Source organism: Silurus meridionalis, chromosome 18, assembly GCF_014805685.1.
Source record: "Silurus meridionalis isolate SWU-2019-XX chromosome 18, ASM1480568v1, whole genome shotgun sequence".
Classification (NCBI taxonomy): Eukaryota; Metazoa; Chordata; class Actinopteri; order Siluriformes; family Siluridae; genus Silurus; species Silurus meridionalis.
Window position 1 is genome coordinate 6,203,513 of NC_060901.1, and position 25,000 is coordinate 6,228,512.

The 25,000-nt window shown below is 38.0% G+C and overlaps 2 protein-coding genes across 6 annotated transcripts in view; both read right to left on the bottom strand.

The window, feature by feature from the left end:
- Positions 1-4,671, bottom strand: part of svopl (SVOP-like) — an 8,399-nt gene extending 3,728 nt beyond the window's left edge. The window contains exons 1-8 of one of the 5 annotated variants that reach the window (XM_046872474.1): positions 4,459-4,671; positions 3,742-3,976; positions 1,375-1,466; positions 1,182-1,280; positions 951-1,022; positions 692-816; positions 521-584; positions 297-422 (exon numbers count right to left, since the gene is read on the bottom strand). In XM_046872474.1, coding sequence (XP_046728430.1) covers positions 297-422; positions 521-584; positions 692-816; positions 951-1,022; positions 1,182-1,280; positions 1,375-1,466; positions 3,742-3,943 — 780 coding nt within the window. In that variant the 5' untranslated portion in view covers positions 3,944-3,976; positions 4,459-4,671. Of the gene's footprint in view, positions 1-296; positions 423-520; positions 585-691; positions 817-950; positions 1,023-1,181; positions 1,281-1,374; positions 1,467-3,741; positions 3,977-4,251; positions 4,331-4,458 lie in introns of those variants that run through there. The other 4 variants (XM_046872475.1, XM_046872476.1, XM_046872477.1 and 1 more) reach the window with 4 other exon arrangements.
- A 10,748-nt stretch (positions 4,672-15,419) lies between these two features.
- Positions 15,420-25,000, bottom strand: part of si:dkeyp-27e10.3 (UPF0606 protein KIAA1549) — a 34,874-nt gene continuing 25,293 nt past the window's right edge. The window contains 10 exon segments of the mRNA XM_046873560.1: positions 15,420-16,953; positions 17,939-18,093; positions 18,181-18,308; positions 18,534-18,586; positions 19,791-20,144; positions 20,224-20,359; positions 22,773-23,002; positions 23,102-23,331; positions 23,414-23,428; positions 24,911-25,000. The exon segment at positions 24,911-25,000 is cut by the window's right edge and continues 38 nt beyond it. Of these exon segments, the coding sequence (XP_046729516.1) occupies positions 16,744-16,953; positions 17,939-18,093; positions 18,181-18,308; positions 18,534-18,586; positions 19,791-20,144; positions 20,224-20,359; positions 22,773-23,002; positions 23,102-23,331; positions 23,414-23,428; positions 24,911-25,000 (1,601 nt within the window). The 3' untranslated portion in view covers positions 15,420-16,743.

A 25,000-nucleotide genomic window follows, 5' to 3' on the forward strand; every position in this document is an offset into this window, starting at 1 on the left:
AGAAAGAAAGACATTGAAATACACAAATACAAACATATAAAAATGTAAATAAACAAGTGCATCATAAACAAAAGAAAGAAAAAAGAAAGAAAGAAAGAAAATACAGTAAAATACACAAGTATAAATCAAACAAACAAACAAACAAATCCCAACACAAAAAAAGAAGAAAGAAAGAAAAGTGAAATAAATATAAAATGTCATTCATTTAAATTACGAGAAATAAATAAATAAATAAATAAATAAATAAATGTATCCGTGTCCAGGATTATTCTATTGAGATGTGATATGAGCTTCACCTGGAAGAGGATGATGAGTAAAACACCCGGGATGACGGAGAAGCGGATCATCCAGCGCCAGCCCATTGTGGGCACCACAGTCATCCCCAGAATGATGATCAGCAACGATCCCATCATCCAGAAAATCTAACCGCAGAAGAATTTTTAATAGGAAAATCATCATCATCATCATGATCATTATCAAGTTTATTATTATTACACAGGAGCTTTGTTTTGTCACGTACCGAGGCCAGGGGCAGCAGTGAACCTCGGTATTTAGCAGGAATGAATTCCGTCTTCAGGACAAATCTGACGCATCCGAACACACGTTTAATACGTTTATTGAGAAGAAGTGTTTGTGTGTGTGTGTGAGTGTGTGTGTGTTTGTGTGTGTATGTGTGTGCGTGTGTGTTTACCCTTGTGACGTAGCTGCTACTCCACAGCCCACCATGCTTCGCAGGAAAATGAACCAGCCGTAGGATGGAGCGAATGATGTGAGCATAGAGAAATACGCGGCCCATACGAAGCCCCCGAACACCACCTGTGTGAACACACAGATGGAACTCGACAAACGGAACTCAGTGGACACACACACAAATCTTTCTGATATCCAACATCATCATCATCAGACTGCAATGTGTTCTGAGATCTCATATGTTTTTAATGTAAACTGACCCTCCAGCGGCCATATTTATCCGCCACGTATCCACACAGTACCCCGCATACCATGAAGCCCAGGAACACCATCTACACACAAAAACAATAAAATCAGGATATCAGGAAAATAATCAACTTTGGCATGGTAACAGCAGCTCCTCTATTCATCAGGCCACCACACACCACCCCACGCTTCCCTCCATACCAAACGTATTACAGACTGCCTATACATGAGTGTGAAAACCTCACCGTGGAGACCAGGGCCACCTGCCAATCCTCCAGATGCCACTCGCATCGGATCTCAGGAGACACCACAGCCAACAGCATGATCTCCATTGCCTCAACAATCTACACACACACACACACACAGATTCAGACTTACGGATACATAGAGACACAGATACGGTACTGTATCACACAGTAACATTTACTTTGCTCTTACATTGGCACTGCCCATAATAACGAAGAGTAGTATGTGAAAGCGCCCAAAGCCAATGCTTTCCACCGCCTCCTCCACGCTGTAACATTTCTGATCTGTGAGGGGATAGAAAGGCAGCACAGGGATGACCAGGTCAGAGGACACTGATTAAACCAGGAAGAAAAGAATATTTAATTTAATAATAAATAAAAAAGGTCACGTGCATTACTATGGTACTTTTACTTCTTGTTGTTTTTTTTACTTTTTAACCTTTTTTTGCATTCAGTATATCCAAAGCAAGTGATTATTGTAATGAGTATCACAAGTGATTAATATGCAAAAGTGTAAAAGCATTAGTGAGAAGTTGTTCATGATCGATTCATTTGGAACAAATCTTTAATGTGAACCTGTAGACATAAAGAGCGATGAGTTCTTTTTCAATTGGACGCAAAGCATCGCAAAATCTCTATAGGTAACGTAGAACAGAATTCAGTAGTTTACCTCGTCTAATCTTCTAGTCCTAGTCGTTCAATATTTAATAACGCGACGCTATAAAAGACGCTACATGATGCAATAGATCAGTTTCTTTTTTTTTGTCTGAATCACGACTTTTTTTGTTACATTAATAATGGGAGTCACATGACAAACTAACTACACGAATCAGAATATATGAGAGATGAGCTACTCATTCTGTTTATCATAATTTTTTTTACCTTAGCTGCTTTGTCATATTTTCACTATAGGATCTGTAGTTAAAGAAACGAAAAGAAATAAATGACTCGAAAAAAGACTCATTTTATTGAACGAGTTTCGAAGAACCAAGTCACTAAAATGATTTGATCTTCCCATCACTAGAAAGCATCAGTTTGTTCAAAGCAGTTGTGCGATGACTTCATGTTAAGAGGTCATGAACAGGTCAAGGCCTAGGACACGTTACATTTTGAAAAATTGAGATGGATGGTAACTGCCACCATTATATCATTAACCTTGGAAAGTATCTAGGTATTTGAAGATGATGGTGGCAGAGAGGTAAATGTTGGCAAATAAAAAAGATGGGTGTTTGCCCAAGATTTCAGAAAATAGTAAAAATAAAAACATGCATTTGCATTTACTGTGTTTTTGGCCACTTTAATAAACCTGCCTGACATCACAACCCTGAATTTTACACTTCGTCTATTTCTTTTGTTGCATTTCAAATTTGTTACTGAATTTGTCAATTCTGTTTTCAATACATTACTACAATTATTAATACCCTGTAAATACAGTAAAAAAAATTAATAAAAATGGGGGAGAAAGTGGGGGTAAAATTATTTTTAAAAATAAAATATATGAATAAAATAAAATAGAAAATAAAATAAATAAAATACACCAAAGCTCTTTTTGCACTGCGTTTGAACTATGAACTAATACAGCCTCAGCCGAAATTCAGCAGATAATCAGTCCCTCTGCCCATGATTTACTCAAACCAGTCAATAGCATAGATGTAACAGCACAGATTCTGAGATTTCATGAGAGTCGAATAAAAGTTATTTTATTACCGAATAATAACATTATGCAACCAGGATATTGTTAGTTTGTTCTCTCTTTTCCATTATTCTCCCTAAAACATTCCTCACTTGTTTCACCTTTTCACATCATAGGCTGAGATCTGAAACGAGTAAACATGATCATCGCAAAAACCCTTCATTGGGAGCGTGAACATTTAATTTCCACAATACTTTTAAATGGAAGGTCAGAATGTTCAATATATGTTATTGTTACAGTCTTATAAATCCGTAACATCATCATGACTTTAGAGAGAAGTTTAATGACAGCCATGTTGGGTTCAAAACCTTCTGGGAAACCGAGTTAAGGTAAGTGGTTAAAGTTATAGTTTAAATTAGAATAAGGAGTCTATTATACAAACAAAAGTATTGGGACACCTGACTTTTCCAGCAAAAAGTGGTTCTTCTCCAATCTGTTACCACAAATTCGGAGGCGCAAAATTGTATAGCATGTGTTTGGATGCGGGGAATTCAATTGAAATGAGAGACCCAAACCTGTTCCAGCCTGTTCACAAAACCAGATCCAGGAAGATATAGATTGCATGTGATTGGACGGAAAGATCTTGCTGAGCTCTGCTATAACCGTCAGCCCTGTTGAACACTTTTTGGATGAATTCAAACACGTACCCCAGGCCTCCTCACCAAACATCAGAAATCTCACAAATCTCCAAGAGTACACTCCAAAATCTAGTGTTACATTTTCCCCAGATTATAGGAGCAAAATTATAGGTGATTATAGGAGCAAACGGAGACTACATGTGGATGAAGTGTATTAGCAGGCAGGCAGAATGACCTGTTTCATAGACTCCAGTGTGAATTTCAGATCTTTATATGTAGAAACAATTACCATTAGCTTCCTCGACAGGTTTAGCAGCAGGATCAGGATCGGCGGGAGCAGCAGCAGTGGCGCCCGATTCCTCACCCAGGTTCTCACCTGGTTCCTCACCCGGTTCCTCACTCGGTTCCTCCTCCTCCTCCTCCAGCTCCTGCAGCTCTATCGCACTCACCAGCTGCGTCTTCATGGAGACTCCATTCGCTCCTCCTGTCATCCTCTTTATTCAACAAGTTTCAGCACAATGCTACTGTAAACATCAGAAAGTCAACATGTAACAGCAGCAGCAGACTTTAAACAAACAAATGTCACTCCGTATCTGGGGCAGCTTCAAACCAAGCAGAAAACATGAAGACAAAGTTGGCAGTTAATTTGCTTGGTCATGTTCCTCATGCCGAGCAGCAAAAGAAGAAGAAATAACTTCCCCATTAAGGAGCAGTTTAATAGCCTGATCATTACTTCTCAAAGTATCAAAAGTACAAAACATATTTTATAAGTTGGAATCAAACCGACAATATATTTTACCCTGTAGGTGATCTTTTAGATCTTTCCAGATTCAGGATGCTGTAGGTTTCAGATTTAATGCCATTATGAGTAAAACATTGTAAGCAAACACTCTCTCTCACACACACACGCACATACACACACACACACACACACACACACACACACACACACACACACACACACACACCATAACCGGCTGAAATGATGTTCCAAACCCGCACACACCTTCACCAGACTTTACACCTGTCCAACTTCTTAAATCACGGAGTGTGATGTTGGACACCTAAAACCATCCGAATTCTCCTCATAATTGCTCTGGACAAAAAAACAAACAAACCCAAGTTTCCGGCATGTACCTGCCCGACAGGTAAACTGAGTCCCCGAGAGACTGAGGAACAGCAGGAGGCAGGACCTGAGCTTTAAAGGGCCATACAGGCTATTTACTAACACTCCACATCAGGGCTGTCAGTTAACGCATGCGCAGAGAGCCGGCACATGACGTCATAATGTCATTTACATAGGTATTAAATCGTCACTGTCATTTGCTTATCAAAACAATGCAGGTTTTTTTATTTTCGTTTAAAAAAATGAGCATATACATTTAGTTCTAGTTTAGGTTTGTGTAGTTTTGTGTTTTGTGTTATTCTAGGTTGATTTATGTACATTTACATTTACATTTGCGGCATTTAGGCGGACAGCCTCGTCCAGAGCGACGTACAAAAGTGCTTTGAGTCTCTAGCAATGAATAAATCTACACTGATACGCCAGATTACAAACTTAATATAAATATAAATATAAATGTAACACTGCGGTCCTGGAGTAACGTTATTTTTTTTCACCGTGTACCCTGGAATGATAATGACTGTATATAGTTGGAATGATAATGACAATAACATTACATGCAAACACACAAGCAGACATACACACACACACACACAGACACACACACACGCACCAAAATGCAGTAGTCCTGAATGTACATCTAAGGACATGATTACAGAATAACTCACTTTTACTGTTTGTATTTCTGCACAGAAATATTAACCCATACTTACGTAAAAGTGTTTTTATTGTGACAAAATCTTATTTCCAAAATATTACAAATTAAAAGCAATCGTTACCAATAAGGTCGTCTTTTTCCTAGTAGATCATCAGGGTATTTTATTTTTACAATTTCCAATTTTGGAATCATTTACATTTTAATGCTTAATATTTAACATCTCGTTACTTATAGTAAATACATACATGGCGTGTGTATAGAAAACTCTCTCTTTGAAAATGTCTGCTATATTATATATAAAATAGCATTTATTTGTCACACATACATTACAGCACAGTGAAATTTGTTCTTCGCATATCAGAGCACAAAGTCAACCATGATACGGTGCCCCTGAAGCACAGAGGGTTAAGGGCCTTGCTCAAGGGCCCAATAGGGCAGCTTTTGGCGATACCGAGGCTTGAACCCCCAACCTTCCGATCAGTAACCCAGCAGCTTAAACTCTGAGCTACCACTCCCCATATATATACCCAGGAAACCCACACCTGCAAAGAAATCAAACCATAGATGTCCATAAATGATGTGTAATAATGTGAAATCACACAGGAAAAGAATTATTGAACACAATGAATTTAATACTTCGTACAAAAGCCTTTGTTGGTAATGACTGTTTTAAGACACCTCGTATGGAGGCTCAGATGTGACTTTGGCTCTTTCTTCTACACAAATCTTGGAGTTTCGGTGGCCTCTTCTATGAACTCTGATCTTTAGTTCTTTCTATAGATTTTTAATTGGATTTAAGTCAGCTGATTGGCTGGACTATTCTAGCAGCTTTATTATTTTTTAATGAAAACAATTGAAAGGGTCCTTGGCTGTGTGTTTGGGATCGTTGTCTTGCCGAAATGTTCACCCTCATTTCAGCTTCATCATCCTGGTAGATTGCGGCAGAACTTTATCAAGAATGTCTCGGTACATTTTTCCATTCATCCTTCCTTCAATTATATGAAGTTTGCCAGTACTGTATGTTAAAAAACAGCCCCACACCTTCAGAGAGTTCAATTCCGGTCTCATCTGACCAGACTATATTCTCTCAGTATTCCACAGGCTTGTCCAAATGTTGTGCAGCAAACTTTAAACGTACTTGTTGTTTTCTTTGAAACAATTGTACCTGCTAATTCCAGGTCTTTCGAAAGCTCTCCACAAGTGGTCCTTAACTCTTCTGATATTCTTTTCACTCCTCTGTCAGAAATCTTAAGAGGAGCACCTGGTTGTGGCCGGTTTATGGTGAAATGGATTATGGCCCCAACAGTGCTCACTGGGACATTCAGAAGTTATGAAATTTCTCTGTAACCAATTCCATCAGTATGTTTTGCAACAATAAGGTTGCGAAGGTCTTGAGAGAACTCTTTGCTTTTCCCCATCATGAGCTGTTTCTTGTGTGACACCTTGGTAATAGGACACCTTTATACAGGCCATCAGTTGGGATTGAACCATCTGATATTAATTTGCACTGACGAGGGGCAGGATTGCTTTCTAATTACTGATCGATTTCAGCTGGTGTCTTGGATTTCCGTGCCTTTTTTTCCACCTCCCTTTCATCATGTCTTCATGTGTTCTTTGTGTGTCATTTCACATTATTACACATAACTGCACTTCAACTCTGGACTTGAACAGCAAAGTGCCACTTTATATCACACCATACTGCACATGGACACTTTAAGGACAATCACTAAATCACTTTCATTTGTACTTCCTATATCTTCCATACTAATTCATGTATATACATATATTTGTTATATATTTTCTGTAGGGTATACTATTTATTTATCTACCCTATTTATGTTTTTTTTTTCTATCCTTAATTTTATTGCTTTTTATGCTTAAATTTTGGACAGTAGTATAAAGCATTTCACTGCATGTTGCACTCTGTATGTATGTGTATGTGACAAATAAAATTTGATTTGATTGATTTGATTTGATTTGATTTATGGACATCCATGGTTGCATGGGTTGTTACCAACATCTGTTAAAGATTTCATGTCAATAGCACCTTTAGAAATATATTTACTGAAATAAATTGTGACGTACAATACTTATTTTTTCCTGCTGTGTCTGTATATATATATATATATATATATATATATATATATATATATATTATAATTATAAATTACAATTATTTTTTACTTTTGCTCAATTAGAAATACATAAGGAGCATATTTTACTTTTACTGAAGTAACAAGTAAGGAGGATATTTGTACTTTTACTCATGTACAGTGTGCAGTGTACTCTGTCTAATCCTTGCCACAGACAAACTATTTCTGTTTTGATGAAAAGAACCAGTAGATGTAACTGAAAGATGTAGATGTGACTTTTTTTTTTGTTTGTATCTCGGCACAGAAACATTACAGGCTACTTGTATGTGGTAAATGTGGTTATTGTGTTAAAATTGTAATCAAAAAATATATTTGGCTAAATATACATTTAAGTTAAATAGGAAGTAGCTTAAATGTTTGTAAAAGTATTGAAGTGCAAAAATTTTGTTGAGGAATTAGTTTGAGCACAAAGCATAAAAAACTGGCAGAGGGTAACAGCTGGAATGTGAACACTACCAAATACAAATGCAAATGAGCGCCTGCTTGGCAAAGTCACACCAGCAATACAGTAATTTAGTTTAAACAAATGAAGAAGGTTGGACAGGTCTCCACCTTACACATTTTTACATATTAGTATTTTACACTGAGATACACTTTTTCATTTTCAGAGGTTTTCTATTGTTTAAGTTGTCAGACGATATGATACAATCCTAATGAATCTATCAGCATACCAACTCAAGATTTTTTATGTTAAAATTATATCAGAAAATCAGGCCATATGTATTTAAATCCTTAATGAGATCATATTTCCTATAAGGTAACTCGAATATAATAGCAAATCTTGGTACAGTCCATTAAGATCAGTTTTGATCACACAGTACACAATCCTGACAAAAACTCCTGACTATAGGATTTGTATGTGCTTTGTAAACATCCCATTCCACAATGAGCCCCCATTTGCTGTTATAGTAACCTCCACTCTTCTGGGAAGATGTTCCACTAGATTTTGGAGTGCGCTTGAGGAGATTTGTGCTCATGAAAGTCAGGTACTGATGTAGGGTGTGAAGGCCTGGGGTGCAGTCAGCGTTCCAATGTATCCTAAAAGTATTCAAGAGGGTTGAGGTCAGGGCTCTATAGCAGGCCACTCAAACCCATGTTATGCAAATCTTCATGGAGATGGCTTTGTCCACAGGGGTATTGTCAGGCTGGAACAGGTTTTGGTTCAGGTGAAGGGAAAATTTCATGCTACTGCATCCAAATCCATCCCATACACTTACTGCATCCAACACATGATCAAACACATATGACTGGAAAAGTCACGTGTCCCAATACTTTTGTCCGTAAAATGTATTTTAGACATGTTTGTCTGGTCACGTTCACCTTTTATGTTTTTAAGTTGGGATTTAATGTGATTAAGTGACCCATGTGTGTGTGATGGGTGTGAACACTGCCATGTTTCCAAAGAAAACACATTGCATGCTTGCATGAACATCAACAAAGGATTAATAGAGTACAGCCAGTACACCAATTCTGCTTTGTGTACAATGTAAACTAATAACTGTTTCATTTCAGTAGTTATTACTTCGACGTGTTTGCATTTGATTTGTATTTCATTTAATTGAAGAGGACATCAGTCAATCTGATTTCTTTAAGTGTTAAGCTCGACTGAAGAGCTAACAATATTTATGTTTTCTAAAGAAACGTCATTATAACACTGACTTTAATCTGTTTTATTATTGTATAATGTGATCGACATCAGATTTGGTTCAGATTAAGGCTTTACTTATAAATCTTTTAAAGTTTAGTCCAATTTTCTAAAATGTTTGACATCTCAAGAGAATACAGGAATATTATTCATATATTTAATTACGTACTGTAAATACAAACATAGATATCTGTAATAGGTTTATGTTTCCACCATTCTGTTTATTTGTACCTTTATTACAATGAAGGCCTGCACCTCCATGTGCTTTCACCCTCCATTACATGACACAAAACATCTCAGAACCCATGCATGCTTTAAAATATTCATCTTTCCTTTAAAAAAAACGAAAAAAAAAGAGGACACGAGAGTCTTCCAAAGGCATGCTCTCTTTTCATTTTACAACAAAAGAAAACTAAAAACGTGCTATTCAGGACACTATGTCATGTCTTCCTATGTCAACCTGATATCAGACAACCGGGTTGTGAATTACAGATGCTGCCTCTCAGATTTCATGCGACGTTTCCCTGAAACTCTTGTCAGATTGGAGTATATTCGACTTATCCTGACTTCTTGGATGATACAAAGCATTTATCGTGTCAAAAGCTGAATACGCAAGGAGGTATCTCCAGAAACAGAGAAACGGTGTGAGGAACACTATAAGCGAGGGTGGGGCACTGATGCTGGGTTGCAAAACAGGTTTTTTTTAAGCGCTGCCTTTGTGTTTGGCTCCTTCTGTGGTAACCTGAGAATCTGGAATAACACGCTAATGCTACGGGTTTATGTATGTGCTCTTGTGTTGTGCATACAAAAAGGTGGTTGTGGACTGGAGAAGCTATTCCTATAAGATTACAGGATCTTTGGGTGGGGGGAACACACATGGAGCTGGATAATATCTAGAGGATTAGACCACGTGGCTGTAACAGCTTGTCCTTGTTTCCTGTGGAATTAGGTTCAGTAAGTCAAGAAAGAGTGTTTGTCATCCTATTTAAGTCTGGAATTACCTGCTGTGTACATTAAAGGACCTTGAGGTCATACGTCAGTAAAAGAAAACACATTTGTGTCTCGTTTTGAATGCACATGATTTTATTATCCTTGTTAAATTCGCACAACAATCTAGAGACAGTACATGTTAAATACAGGGATGCAGTTTGCAGAGACCAAGAGAGTGTGATGTCATAAAGAGACGAAAGGAAAGAGATTTCCAAGGTGCTAACAAGAAACAGAGATGTAACGTGACCCCATTTACACTCTGGATCATATCCGGATAAGGATTGCATCCATGTAACGCGGTGCATTTGCATCTCATATGTTGATAATCCTTTTCCTCGATTCTTATCCGGATATAATCCTGATACTCGAATTGCGAATGGTTTATTAAACAATTAAATGGCGCATTGGGTATAAGGATTATATCCTGAAAGAGATTCTCCACATGCACCCAATCAGGTTTTAAACAGATTTCAATTCAATCCATTTTAGATGTAAGACATTTTAACGAGATGTTGCGTACGCTTGAACAAAAACACGATCCATTCCTTACACATTCAGTTTTTTTGTTAGTTTTTTCCCCCAAATGCAGCCTTTATCACTGCTATAAAAATAACTGAAAACTGGGAACAACGTAAAAGGATCTGTTATTCATTTTAAAGCAATACGGCCAACATCTGATTACAAGTGCAAATGAATGCAGTTAAAATATGACCAAAATTCCATCCAGACAGATAATTGGAGAAATCAGGTGTAAATGGGGTCTTTGGAAGTGATCTTTTTTACAATACTCCAGGCATATTCTAGCGTTCTTCAAACCTTTCCCTTATATATACTATACGCTCAGAAATTCAATTTCCTAACAAATCTGACTTGATACCCATCACTGTAATCTAATCTTAAACAAACACTTTGTCTTAATTAGTGTTCAACTGGCAGTAACTGGAGTTATTATCATGCTAGCAAACCTTTGGGAAATTAGAAAAGTTAGTATAAACGGTTCGCATGTGTCTTTTCCTTGGTCAAAAAGACACTAGTTGATCACCGGTAACAAGGATCTGTGTATGATTCGAGATGTGTCTCAATTTCTAATAAGTAAACTGAAAATCTTGAGAATTTAGATCTGCATTTCATTGTTTACCTGAGAATTACTTATTAACAGCAAAGTATCAATATAGCAAAGCGTTATTAATTCATTATTTATTCATCATTTCAAATTCTACTTGGGGATATGTGTAACGTTTCTTTCTGTTCATTTTACCACCTCAAAAGACTTCCTGTTCTTTAAAACCATGTCCAAACTCCTGCCTGCAATAAATGCACAATATTGCGGAATAAGGTTGTAAAAAAATGCTAGAATATTCCTTTAAGTTTCCAGAAACCTCCAATAATCTATGAAACTCATATAGGAATGAAAAAATAGTCACTTCTTTTCTCACACTCGCATTAACCCAGAGATATTAATCACAGATACTCATCTTCACTACATGTGAATCATTTCAACAGCAAAGGAAATGTACAGCTTGTTATAGGGGTTATTTTATTATTACACACACACACACACACACACACACACACACACACACACACACACACACACACACACACACACACAATAGCACCATATTAGTCCGGTGGTTGGAACATGGTATGATAATGTAAATAAAAAGGATTAATCATATAATCTTCACTGATTTCTTGACTTCAGAGCTGCTGAGGTGACACAGTGGTTATAGATGGAGTAACAGTTTTAAACAATTAGGCCATGGTTTAATCCGTTACGAATAAATTAATGTGGAATATATATATAAATTCATAAATTTAAGGTAAGAGTTTAAGAGTTTGTAAGATGTAAGAGTTTAATTTCATATAAAATTCATTTTAGGTCATGCAAATAATTTTAAAACAAAGTATGTGTGTATGCAACTATACACTGTATATGAAATTTAGTTAATTTGTTTGTTTGTTTTGGCCCAAAAATATTCGAACACCTGAATTTCAGCTATATGTGGTTCTTCCCTATACTGTTACCATATAATCGTAGGCACATTTCTTTTATTGAATGTCTTTGTATCGTTACATTTTCTATTCACCTGAACTATGAAACCCGTTCTAGCATGCTATTGTCCCTGTGCATAAAGTCAGATATGTGGGTTGAAGTGGAAGATCTGCAGTTGCAATGGCCTGCTAAAGAGCTCCGACCTCAATCCTATTGAACACCTTTGGGATGAATTGGAATGCTGACTGCACCCCACCCCAGAGTACCTACACCAGTACCTGACTTCACTAACACCCTTGCAGCTGAATGAGCACAAATCTCCACTCGCACACTCCAAACTCTAGTGAAACATCTTCCCAGAAGAGTGGAGGTTACTATAACAGCAAATGGGAACTAAATTTGAAATGACATGCTCAAAAAGCACATACCAATCGTATAGTCTGATCATAGAATTGTAGAAATGATCATTTGTTTAGGAAATGATACCAATATTCAGGACATGTAAAAAAAAAAAAGAAAATACGGCAATTTTAATTGTTTGTGATTTTACTTTATTAATTATTTCCATGTGAAATTAAACAGATTGTTAAGATATACCACACTGCACTGGTAAATGATCTAAAAAAGGGGGGGGGGAAGACCACTGTGGCCTTTATAGAGATGAATATACATTTATCTGTATTGTTAGAGCTATTCATGTTTACATTTGACATGTCCTTAACTCATTATTTTATGTATTATTAATAATCCACTATGCCTTTAGAAACACTGGAAAAGCCAAAACAGAACTATACATTCTGTATCTGAGAGTTCTTCAACACATCACTACATCAATATATTCAGGACCTGCCTGCAATATTTTCACAGATTTAGATCGTTTTCTAAAATATTAAAAGAAAGTCTAGTGAACTTCCTGTTCCTATTCATGTAATACCTTATCTGTTTATTCATATTCCTAGTTGTCTTTATTCCTGCTGTATTTAAATACCATTAACTTTAAGGAATTTTGAAAGTACATTACTGCTGAATAATTAATCAGAGGTCATGTATTAAGTATGAAGTTTCATAACATATTAAACCATGAGCTCAAGTTACACAATTCACAGCTATTCAGAGACATTTGGGATGCGGATTTTTCTGCTACTCTATTAAAAAATAGCCACTTCATCACCTCAGCAGCTCTGTACATGACTGACCGACTGAACGGTGTAACACCCAAAATAAAAACGACTCGTTTTTTCCCCCCAATTGGTCTTTGCAGAAGTCTGCTTTTGAGAATGACATTTACCTTTACACTTTTTTTTCTTCATTTTTAAAATGGTCTATATTCACATAATATCTCTTTGTATTTTTAAATAAGAGTCAGAAATACTGACCTTTCCATGGTTTCAAAAAATATGACTCAAGTATATAAATTGCAAAATATCCAAGCTTCTTTTTCTTCTTCTTTTTATCCATAATCAAGGTGATTCATCTGTGCTTGACCATTCCCATTAAATCTCCTATACCACCAGAACACAGTATTCACGTTTATGTTTAACAAAATCTATCTAGCAAGCTTGCTTTTGGATTGCACATCATTGTTTTTTATAAGCGTGTTACTTTTTTAAAGCATATATATCAGCATGCCCATCAAGACACCAACACATTAAATAAAAAAATAAAATAATAAAAAAACATTAAAGCATTAAGTAACATGCAGATTGACTTAAGGCCTGTTAGGGTGAGTATATGCTCTATTTTTACCTGTCCGAGAAATAAAATTATATATATATATATATATATATATATATATATATATATATATATATATATATATGGGTTTTTTGTTTTGTTTTCTAAATGCCATGGTGTACAACACAATACATAACAGTTCCATCTTGTCACATAACCTTACAGCCACCATGAGAGAAAAAAAAAAAAAAAAAAAACACTCTTAGCCCAAATTCACATGATTGTACACATGAAAATACAGATTGCCTACTAAATTACTGAGCTTTACCATCTATATGCCTTAACAGTGATTTGGTCTTTTTGTTTTTAATTTTATATCTCATGTCCCATACCAACACTTTATCCAACATTAAAATGACTTCATATATTTTAAACAATAAATAAAATAAATAAACTCTAATATAGTTAAGACATATAGTCATATTGTGCTCATCAGAAATACATCAATATGCAATTTATATAATATATAGTGTAATAGAATGTTTTATATCTGTTTGTATATTTATATATAGCATATCTATATAGGTAGTGTATTAATTTCCAGATACCACTCTAGGATTTTTTTTTTTAGCATTGTCACTAAAAACCGTTGTGCAAAGATTAAAAGAAACTGTGCAAAACAAACAGCTGTAAACTGAGGACTATATCGACATAAAGGGGAAAGCGCTAAACGTGCCCTACTCTATTGAAGAACCGGCTCACGGCAAACTCTTACAATCCACAGGCAAAAACAAGCTAAAAAAAATAAAAATATATAAAAAAAACTATTGTCCCACCATTCTGAATAGATGGCAACGTAGACTGATGATACTGAGCAAGATTTTTCCTCCAGTTTGTGTCACATGACTGAATCCTTTTCTTAACTGAGAAAACGTTTTGCCATTTTGAACCACCAGGGGAAATGAGAGCAGGCAACAGACTGTAGACATTTCAATTTTGTGACGATGCACATGTGGACAAGCTCAAATACTCACACTAAAGGGACCCGGAGTCCGCTTGAGTTGAGGTTTGGACAGAAGACAGTGGTCATGTATGAAACTGTGTAAAGCAGTGGTTAACAGGTCTGTTCCAGGAAATAGAACATTACGCAGTTCACACACTTAATCCACATCTAAACACAATGTCACATTTTGAATCCAGAAAAAATGGAAATCTTTCACAACATTTCAAAGTCAAATATCTGACTTTTTAACTCAAATACATTTTGCGAAATCAGTAATTTCTTTTTAATTATGAGGATAAAAACTAAACTGGTCAATCACACAGCGAACCACCAATCAGGGTCGAGTGCACGTGGTTTTGAACTTGTTTTGATTGGCGCTTGGTGGTTTCTACTTTTTACCAACATACATTTCAGCATCAGTTCAACAACAAGCAGAACATTTAGAGAGGAATAAATGATGGAAGAAACTCCTGACTTGAACTCGACACAACACCCGTGGCCTTATTTGTGCGATTTTTTTTGACGTATTTGAAAAAAAGGTTTTGGGCTCATGATAATTGTAATAGGAATCAATCAGTGTTTGACTCATTAATATAATTTTATTAATAGATCAGTGTGCTGAGAGTCACATTAGAGTCTTTTCACATACACTGAGTCGATTAAACAAATCTTGTGATAAAAATGATGATAGGAACATTAAAGCCATCATAAATTATAGTACTTTGGATACTTAAGTACAATTGAAGGCAAATACTTTTGTACTTTTAATCAAGTGAAAGTTACTTTTACTGGAGTCATATTTTACCTACTGTATATAATGGTTTGTGTACTTCGTCCACCAACGACTACTTCCCAGTTGTTATAACACAAGTGATAACAGGAACTAACTTGGTTTCTCGGATGTTCCACAGCATTAGACCCAAAATTTTAATGGACTGGTTTTCTGGGCAAGTTGCTGTAGTAAAAGTGGAATAAAACATTTCAGGATATGCTGCTAGTAACAGTAGTCACAACAGTAACTTTGCTCTTTTTCAGGTTGTATCCTTCTATGCATTACATATCTACCTCAGGTCCAATTCCCACACAGGAAAGTTAATTTGGCTACTGTTAAACACTTTATTTATCAAGATGTTCTGGATCATTTAACAGTTTAAGAACACCTCCAAAGCTGAACCTTTGCTTTTTCACAGTACAAAAATGTGTAGTTGTACAAATGATGTGTCAGTGGTCTTATAAATAGAACTTCTATATATATTGTGCCTCTTGTTCTGAGATCTCTCTCTTTGGCTGCTGTACATCCAAATATAACGCGCTTTGTTCACAGCCACCATTCTCGGTTTGATGCCACGCCATCAGCTTGACTCACATCCTTTGAAAGCCCTTTTCTCCTGAAATACAATGAAAAACATCCTTCTCTAAGTACACTTGACTATTTATTTCCCTGTTTGACATACTCTGAAATCGTAACACAAAAAAGTGGATTCAAAGGAAAAGACCCTGCTGACCACTGCTTTACCAGTGCTTCAGGTTTCAAGGACGATTGGTGGAAACAGGAATGAGATTTAGCACCAGAGGAAGTCGAGGGGCTGAATGATGACCCTTCTGAAGGAAGCACTTTGACGGACATGTAAAAATGGCACTGAGGAGATAGAAGGAGGGGGTCTCACGCTGGATTTGAGAAAGGGAAAAAAAAAAAATCACAAACAATTTCCTTTTTTTCTTCTTCTTCTCTTTCACTATTTTAAATAGCATGCACTTTAGGAGAGAAGAGTTTCTATTGGATATCGTGGGTGAGGTGACTTGTTGTATTTTTAAGTTAGTGATGTTTCATTTGTGGTATTTTTTTTCTCTCTTTTCGACATGTTCTGTTGAAGTGGTGTCTCTTGTTGCAGTCCAGTGTGCTGAATAGGGATAGAAATAGGGTTCAAACAAACCTTGGCTCTGGTGCGTGTGTTCAGTGGGGGATTAGGTAGCATGTTTAAAATCAGCAGTTCCAGCAACCAGCTATAGGTGGAGTTTAGCCTCTGTTTGGGTTTGGTTTGGTGTTTCTCAGCTCTGGTAGCCGGCCATGGCTGGTTGTTTCTGGGAGAGTCTTTGCAGCTCCTCCCTGATGGCCTTAATAAGTGAGGCTGAGGACTGCACAGGTGGAGAGGATTCCTCCAGCCCAGTGTATCCTGCTGTTGGTGTGGAAGGATCTCTTATTGATGACCTGGGCATCTGAAACACGGGAGATGAGGAGTACTCAGGGAATGACAGGATCTGTTGCAAAAGAGTGACAGAGCCTGGTTGGATAGATTCCTTCATATTAATCTGCAATCTGTTTGAAGGCAACATCCTGAATGTTTTGATCCTCTTCTCTATCCTACAGTATATCACAGCAATCTATTGTTCAGTATCTTGGTCTGAGGACTTCAGTCACCTAAACTTCATGGAATCACAATAGTCTGTGCTTAGTGGAGAATGAATCATAGCAAGTCATTTGTGAAAGGCCAGAATGATTATTGCAGTAAAGCATGGTGGTGGTAGCATCATGTTAAAAGAAACTTTTGACCTGTTATTATGCTACAGTATAGCCTTTACAGATTTAATTCTGTCTTAGAGGAGGTTTGGAAAAGATTGGGATATATTCTTTGACGTAAACCTAATTATCAAACATGTTCCCATACTTGTTTTCAAAGATTAGACATTTAACTTCATGAAGTTGTGTGTTTAGATGTAAATATCTTCAAGACCTTTAAGGATTGAGATGATGTGGATTCTAAAAATAACTGGTTGCAGCAGAACTAATTCCACTGTACCACTGCCCATAAAACTGTCTCCATACCACCCTGTCCTCTGAATCTGCCTCTTTCAATTTGACCACCTGCATGTTTTCCCTCTACACATCCATAAACCTCCTCTTTGGCCTCATTTGTAACCCTGTCCATTGTCGTCACTATCAATGAAAATCTCAACGTCTTCAACTCTGCCACCTCCAGCTCCAACTCCTGTCTGTTTTTGTCAACTTTAACGGCCTATATAATGTATATTAACAAATATTATATAATGTATATTTATGACAGATCAAATTAGTTCTAGCTGTTTATGCTACAACCTTTCAAAATATTGGAAATGCTCATTTGGGGAAATTGGATAACCTTAGGAATGTTTCAGGTAATGAACATGTGAGGACAGAAAGAATAGTTTACATGTTGTTGGAGCATGTTTTAAATTTTATATAACCAGAATTGTGCATGTGACTCACAGCCTCTCGATTGTTTCCAGGCCTGGAGATCTCTTCATCGGAGCGGTACTGGGCCCAGCTGGATCCTGAGAGTCCGGAAACACTGCGTCCCACTCCGGGATACACACTGATCCGACTAGATAAACCTACCTGTGTCAGCTGATGCAACTGTGCACCTACACACACGCAGAAAGAGAGATAAAATCATCAGCACATGCAAACTACATCAACTATAACAGTCACAGGTAAATAGAGATATCTACCTGTGCTGCCCCCTACTGGTCGTGGCCGGGGGGACGATGGGATATCATCTCCATACTGCCCCCTGCTGGAGTAACCTGGATCAGATTGTAGCTCTCCGGATGCTAGATATCCAGAACCTAGGGACTGCCTGTCAATCAAATATCAATCAGTTTCAACCCTTTTTTTATTGCGTATAGAATATAATTAGACTTGCTAAATACGCCTTTACACTCTTTACTTATTAGCACAGCTTTAATCGATGCACATAGCCTGCCGGCAAAGTAAATATTCAATATTACTGTATAAGCATACACATTTTTATTTCATTGAAGGATACATGATAAAATATCAGGGCATTTATCATCGAGCTCACCTCTGCAGTAAGTTTTGCACAGATGTAGGGGACATTCCTAATTCAGCATATCTCTACAAAACACACAAATTAAAAAAAAAAAAATAAGGACACAAAGTCAAATTTATAAAGTTTTGCACCTCTGTAATTAGATTCATATGAGTGTGGCTGTAAAAATCTTCTTCTTTCTTGTTTTTCATTAATAGATTTAGTATATGAAAACCAAAGAGCTGTCAGCAAGGTGTGTGAATTCTGGCTCGGGTATTTTCTCAACATAAGCTCTAGTATATGCACAAAGGTTGGTGGACACCTGATCATAAAATTCATATTTGTTTTTCAATTTCAATCAACATTTAGTTTCCATTTGCTGTTAAAGTAACCTCCAATCTTCTGGGATGATGTTCCAGTAGATTTTGGAGTGTGTTTGTGAAGATTTTTGCTTATTCAAAAGCTAAGGGTGTTAGTAAAGTTTGAAGAAGAATCAAGTATGACGTAAAAAAAGTCAGGTGTCCCAATACCTTTGTCCATGTATAGTATATCATTTCAGTCTGGTTGATTCTATTCTCCACAATGTAAACAACCACAACCCTGAACAGGCAGATGGTGATGAATGAGGAAATACTGTTAATAACGAATGTAAACGAATCACAGGTTTTATTTGTCTACATCTTAAAAATATTCCAAATAATCTTTGCATGTACAACCCCAATTCCAACAAAGTTCCAGCAATGATTTGCAAATTTATAAAAATATAAACCCATATTTTATTCACAGTAGAAGATAAAAAACATATCATAGTATATAAAATTTTAAGAAAGAAAATAAGGTCATTTTAATGGCAGCAACATATCTCAAAAAGGTTGGGACAGGCCCATGTTTACCACTGTGTAGCATCATGTCTTCTTTTAACAACAGTCTGGAAACATCTAGGAACTGAGGAAAAAAGTTGCTGGAGATTGGGAAAGGAATGTTGTCCCATTCTTGCCTGATATAGGATTCTAAACTCTCAACAGTCCTGGGTCTTCTTTGTTGTATTTTTTCGCTTGAAGATGCACCATATAATAATTAATTTCAATTGGTGAAAGGCCTAGACTACAGGCAGGCCAGTTCAGCCCCCGGATTCTTCTACTATGAAGCAGATCATTGCAGATCATAGCAAATCATTGCATTCTGTTTTTATGTACATTTTACACAGCCTTCCAACGCTTTTGGAATTGCGGTTGTACATCATAAAAGGCTAAACTCGTAACTGTATATAAACCTTTTTTCTATACTCACAGCAGAGAAAGGACTGTGGGCAGGGGCTGCTGGATAGGACGAAGAGCCCCACTGGCGAACAGAACGTGGTGGTGGACTACACGGTGGAACAGGACTGACCACTTCCACCCCAGGAATTGCCGTACCTCCACTGAGGTTCAACGGGGCGGAGCTAGTCTGTGAGGAGGGCGAGACCAGTGCAAATGCATCATCTAACAAGGAGTGCATTTGCTGCCGTGCCTCTTCAATGGTTGGCTGAGGTGGAATATAAGCAGGCGGAGCAGGGGCAGGGCCAGGAGGTGGAGACCCCGGGTCAAGAAATACCTCATTGGTCGGTGAGGGGCTATCGACATCAGGAAGCTGATCTGCATCTGACTGGATGGAGAAAGTTACATAAAATTAGTGCTCCTGGAAATGAAACTGCAGAGTGTTAATGAAAAATGTGTGATTTTACCACGTAGGCCACATTGTTAACTCCTGGGTATTTTCGGTACGTGGCATCGCCATCCATAATGAGACGATCTTTATCAGTCAGGCTGCTGTTTCCACTCAAATTCTGCCTTTGACGCTGTCTGGGAGAACGTCTGGCCCTGGAGGTACACAAACAATTAAGAAAATAGACTTCAGATGCAACAAATTCTAATCAATGAATTATCAAAATATGAGGTTTCATCTTTCAGCTGCTCCCCTTTAAGGGTTTTCCACAGTCTTCCATCTCCATACTACTCTGTCCTCTATATATGCCTCTTTCATACTAACTACCTGCATGTCTTTCCTCACCACATCCATGAACCTCCTCTTTGGCCTTCCTCTTTTCCTCCTTTTTGGCGGCTCCATCCTCAGCATTCTCCTACAGATATACCCCACGTCCCTTCTCTGCACATGACCAAACCATTTTAATTGGGCCTCCCTCACTTTGTCCCCAAAACGTCCTACATGCGCTGTTCCTGTAAACTTGTTTCTAATCCTGTCAATCGTCGTCACTCCCAACAAAAATCTAAACGTCTTCAACTCTGCTACCTTCAGTTCCTCCTGTCTTTTAGTCAGCGCCACTGTCTCTAAACCATACAACATAGCAGGTCCCACCACAGTCCTATTAACTTTACCTTTCACTCTTACAGATACTCTTCCATCACAAATCATTCCTTCCACTCTTCTCCATCCACTCCACCCTGCCTGCACTCTTTTCTTTACTGCTCTAACACACTCTCCATTACTTTGCACTGTTGATCCCAGGTACCTGAACTCATCCATCTTTATCACCTCTTCTCCCTTCAATCGCATCACTCAAATGCCCTCCCTCTCATTTACACACCTGTACTCTGTCTTACTTCTACTGACTTTCATTCCCCTTCTCTCCAGCACATACCTCCACTTCTCCAGACTCTCCTCAACCTGCTCACTACTCTCACCACAAATCACAATATCATCCGCAAACATCATAGTCCATGGAGACTTCTCTCTGACCTCGTCCATCAGCCTCGCCATCACCACTACAAACTGGAAAGGGCTCTTTGTTGCAGTTCCACCTCCACCTTGAACAAGTCAGTCGTACACTTTCTCTAAATCCACAAACACACAATGCAACTCCTTCTGACCTTCTCTATACCTCTCCATCAATATTCTCAACGCAAATATTGCGTCCGTGGTGATCTTCCTTGACATAAAACCATACTGTTGCTCACAGATGATCACCTCTTCCCTTAGCCTGGCTTCATCTACTCTTTCCCATAACTTTTTGGTGTGACCGATCAACTTAATTACCCCGTAGTTACTGCAGTTCTGCACATCTCCCTCATTCTTGAAGATCGGTACCAGCACACTCCCTCTCCATTCGTCAGACATCCTCTCACCTTCCAAAATATCCTGCTTCCTGCTTCACCATCTCCACATCATCCAACCTTCTCTCTTTCTCAATTTCCTCATTCATCAGCTGCTCAAAATTTTCCCTCCATCTTCTCAACACACTCTCCTCACTAGTCAACCCATTTTCACCTGCATCCTTTATTGCTCTAACTTGTAGCACATCCTACACAGATCAGTTCCTCTGCCTCCCCAATCGGTATACGTCTGTTCCCTTCAAATTGAAGTCTGGCCCAATCACCAATCTTTCTTTCCTACGTACACTCTCCACAACTTCATCTTACTCACTCCAGAACTTTTTCTTCTCCTCCATCCCACAACTCACTTGTGGACCCACCATTTCTCTTTCCATCCACACCATGAAAGAACAGTTTAAACTCACCTCCAATGTTCCTGGCCTTACTCCCTCTCCACTTGGTCTCCTGAACACACATATCTACCTTTCTCTGCTCCATCATATCAGCTGACTCTCTCCCTTTACCAATCATAGTTCTAATATTTTATGTACCAACTCAACCTCCACTCTCCTACACTTCTCCTTTCCCTGCTGTCTGTGTGGATGTCTTTCTCCTCTACTTCTCCTCCTTTGGGCAACAGTAGCCCAATGTCCCTGTAGGCTAACAATACCTGTGGTGGTCGTGGGTAACCCGGGCCCCGACAGATCCAGTAGGAAATTCTGGTTCGTGATTCGCATATTTAATTTAGCACATGTTTTACGCTGGATGCCCTTCATAACACAACCCTCCCCATTTATCCAGACTTGGGCTTTACACCCCTTTCAAAATAGTCCTCTTGCACAGCAATACAGTGCACAGAAATACAGAGCTCCCAGCATTCCTGCCAATTCTGGAATATGTCCTGGAAGTCATCTTTTCATGTAAAACAACTTCTCTTTTTTTCTGAAAATATTCCCTCCACCCAGAAAACTATAAAACAATTACACGTATAAAAAAATCCACCTATTTAACCATATGTAACTGTTACTATAGAAACATATTAAAAGTGAAAGCAATATTATGAATCCAGAACAAAACACACTTGTTCATCTTGGCCAGTTCTCTGCTCTGGTTGGATATATTTTAAAATATACATCTTATTATCTTATATATGTGAAATCTTATTATTGAAGATTATTATTACCTCCTGTGAGGCTCTCCGTTCGGTGAGGGGGTTTGTGTATCAGGATGTAGGATCTTGTGTATTTGCTCCTGGGCTTGCTGGTAGACTCGCTGCTGCTCTGAACTGTCTCCAAACACCGCTATAATGTCCTCCATGGATGGAAACTCGTAGTGGCCTTTTCTCTTTGCACGTAGTCGTATCTTATTGCGATGGTGCTCGATCTCAGACTTGTGCCTGAGAGCAACCTGGATCTGAATGCATACACAACCAAAACCCACACGTTTCAGAAAAAGAGCATACCATCCTACCACAAATCTTAATGCACCTCTGAACACTACAGTTCTACTCACCTCAGAGCTAACCTTGCTTCCATCCATCATTCTTTCACTGAGGGCAGGGCTTAGAGCTTGATTATGCGAATGAGAGGTCGGGCTCGGCACAGGCTGCATGGCAATTAACTGGACCTTATTGGAAATCCGTCGTGTTCCGTCAGATGAGCCTCGAGACAGGCGATCCACATGGTCAAATATGGAGGAAGAAGATAACTGTTCATCAGCACCGCTGCCCGATGTCGCCCCTGCTTCACACAGGGTCAGAGGGTAAAAGTATGCTCACGAGATTCTAGTGACGCTGGTGAACTCAGGGAAAATAAAGCAGCTTACCAAGTTTGTTCTTCGCTGTTCAGCCGAAATGGAATATGAATACAAGGCAGAAGCAGAAAAGATACAGAAAAAAACAGAATTAATATAACCTGATAAATGAGGAATAAACATAACTAAAGTTACTAAACATTACTAAGGTGTTTTATTCCTCTTAGTCTGCAACTGTTTTTTTTAAGAACGTCATTAAAAAAAACGACATATGTTTGATGTCTTAGAACGGGGTGCCCAAAAGTAGTATGAGTAAATCGTGTATCATTACAAAATTTTTTTGGATGTTAGTCTATCACCTATGCTCTCTATGGCATTTGCCACTTGATTGACATATAGGATGGCCAGTCTGAGATCTCTTCTAGCACATGGGTCACCATGAAATACTGCAAAACTGCTGCAAGCTAAGTGACTCCACTTATTTATGTAAGTCAGCATTTTCCCAAATGAAGATTATTAAGTTTAATCACTGTTCCATTATGACTTATGATCATTTAAAAGTCTGCTTGAGGCTGGCTACCAGCAGCTACTGTCCAGACTATGCAACCTGACTGACTCCATTCAGTGTAAGTCTTCAGAGTAAGGTAGTGATCATAAATGTATTGAATTGTATTGTGCCATAAGGGTTCATGCAGTTATGCAAGATACGCCAGTATTATATTCATATCAATATTATTTATATATTGTATATATAAATGATACTTAGTGTATATGAGGGAGGGGTGCAAAACAGAATAGATTAAATAAAACCAGATGTTTATTTCTTGTTCTGTCTGGAGGCAGATGCAGCTCTACCTCTGCCATGTTAATCTATAATCTATGTAACTCTCAGGACACGCCTTGGTCTCCGTAGTGTTGTGATACATTACATTTACATAGCAGCAGCAATTCTGAGAGAACATGTTCAAGAAAACAGTGTAGCGAGGGGAAATCAATCTACACACTGTTCTTCCTCCGCACGCATTCGTGGGTTCTTGCCTTTGCTCTGCTGATTGGTTTCTCGCCACTGAAGTTCAGACACCGACAAGGAGCTCTGGAGATCAACACTTGGTTTATTGTATATCAGGAGGTGAAACTCATACAATAGCCACAGCGGAATAAAGATTGCATCTAATCTCTATCTCTCTACATTCTCACCACTCCCGCTCAGACTCTTCTTTCTCTCACTGTTCTAGCGGTATTCTCTTCAGATCTGAATTAAAACTGTAGTGATCGCCTGTACATCATTTATAACCTAAAATTTCACTTTTTACATATAAACTACTTTTTTTTTTTTTTTTTTTTACCAATGCAGATAAGTTAAAAACGATGCAATGCGATACAAATGTATATTTGTCTGATACAAAAATTAAACTGTGCTGTGATATAACAATTTAATAAACGCAAAATACACCATGACCACAGTGATATACCTCTTTACTCTGTGGAGTGTCTGTGTGTGTGTGTGTGTGTGTGTGTGTGTGTGTGTGTGTGTGTGTGTGTGTGTGTGTGTGAAACTGTTTTTATTACCATGTTTGCTCTTGCGGTGATGAGGTTTGCTGTCACTGGGTGTGATTGCAGGTCTGGTGCTTTCCTCTGCTGACTCTCGGCCACTGGACA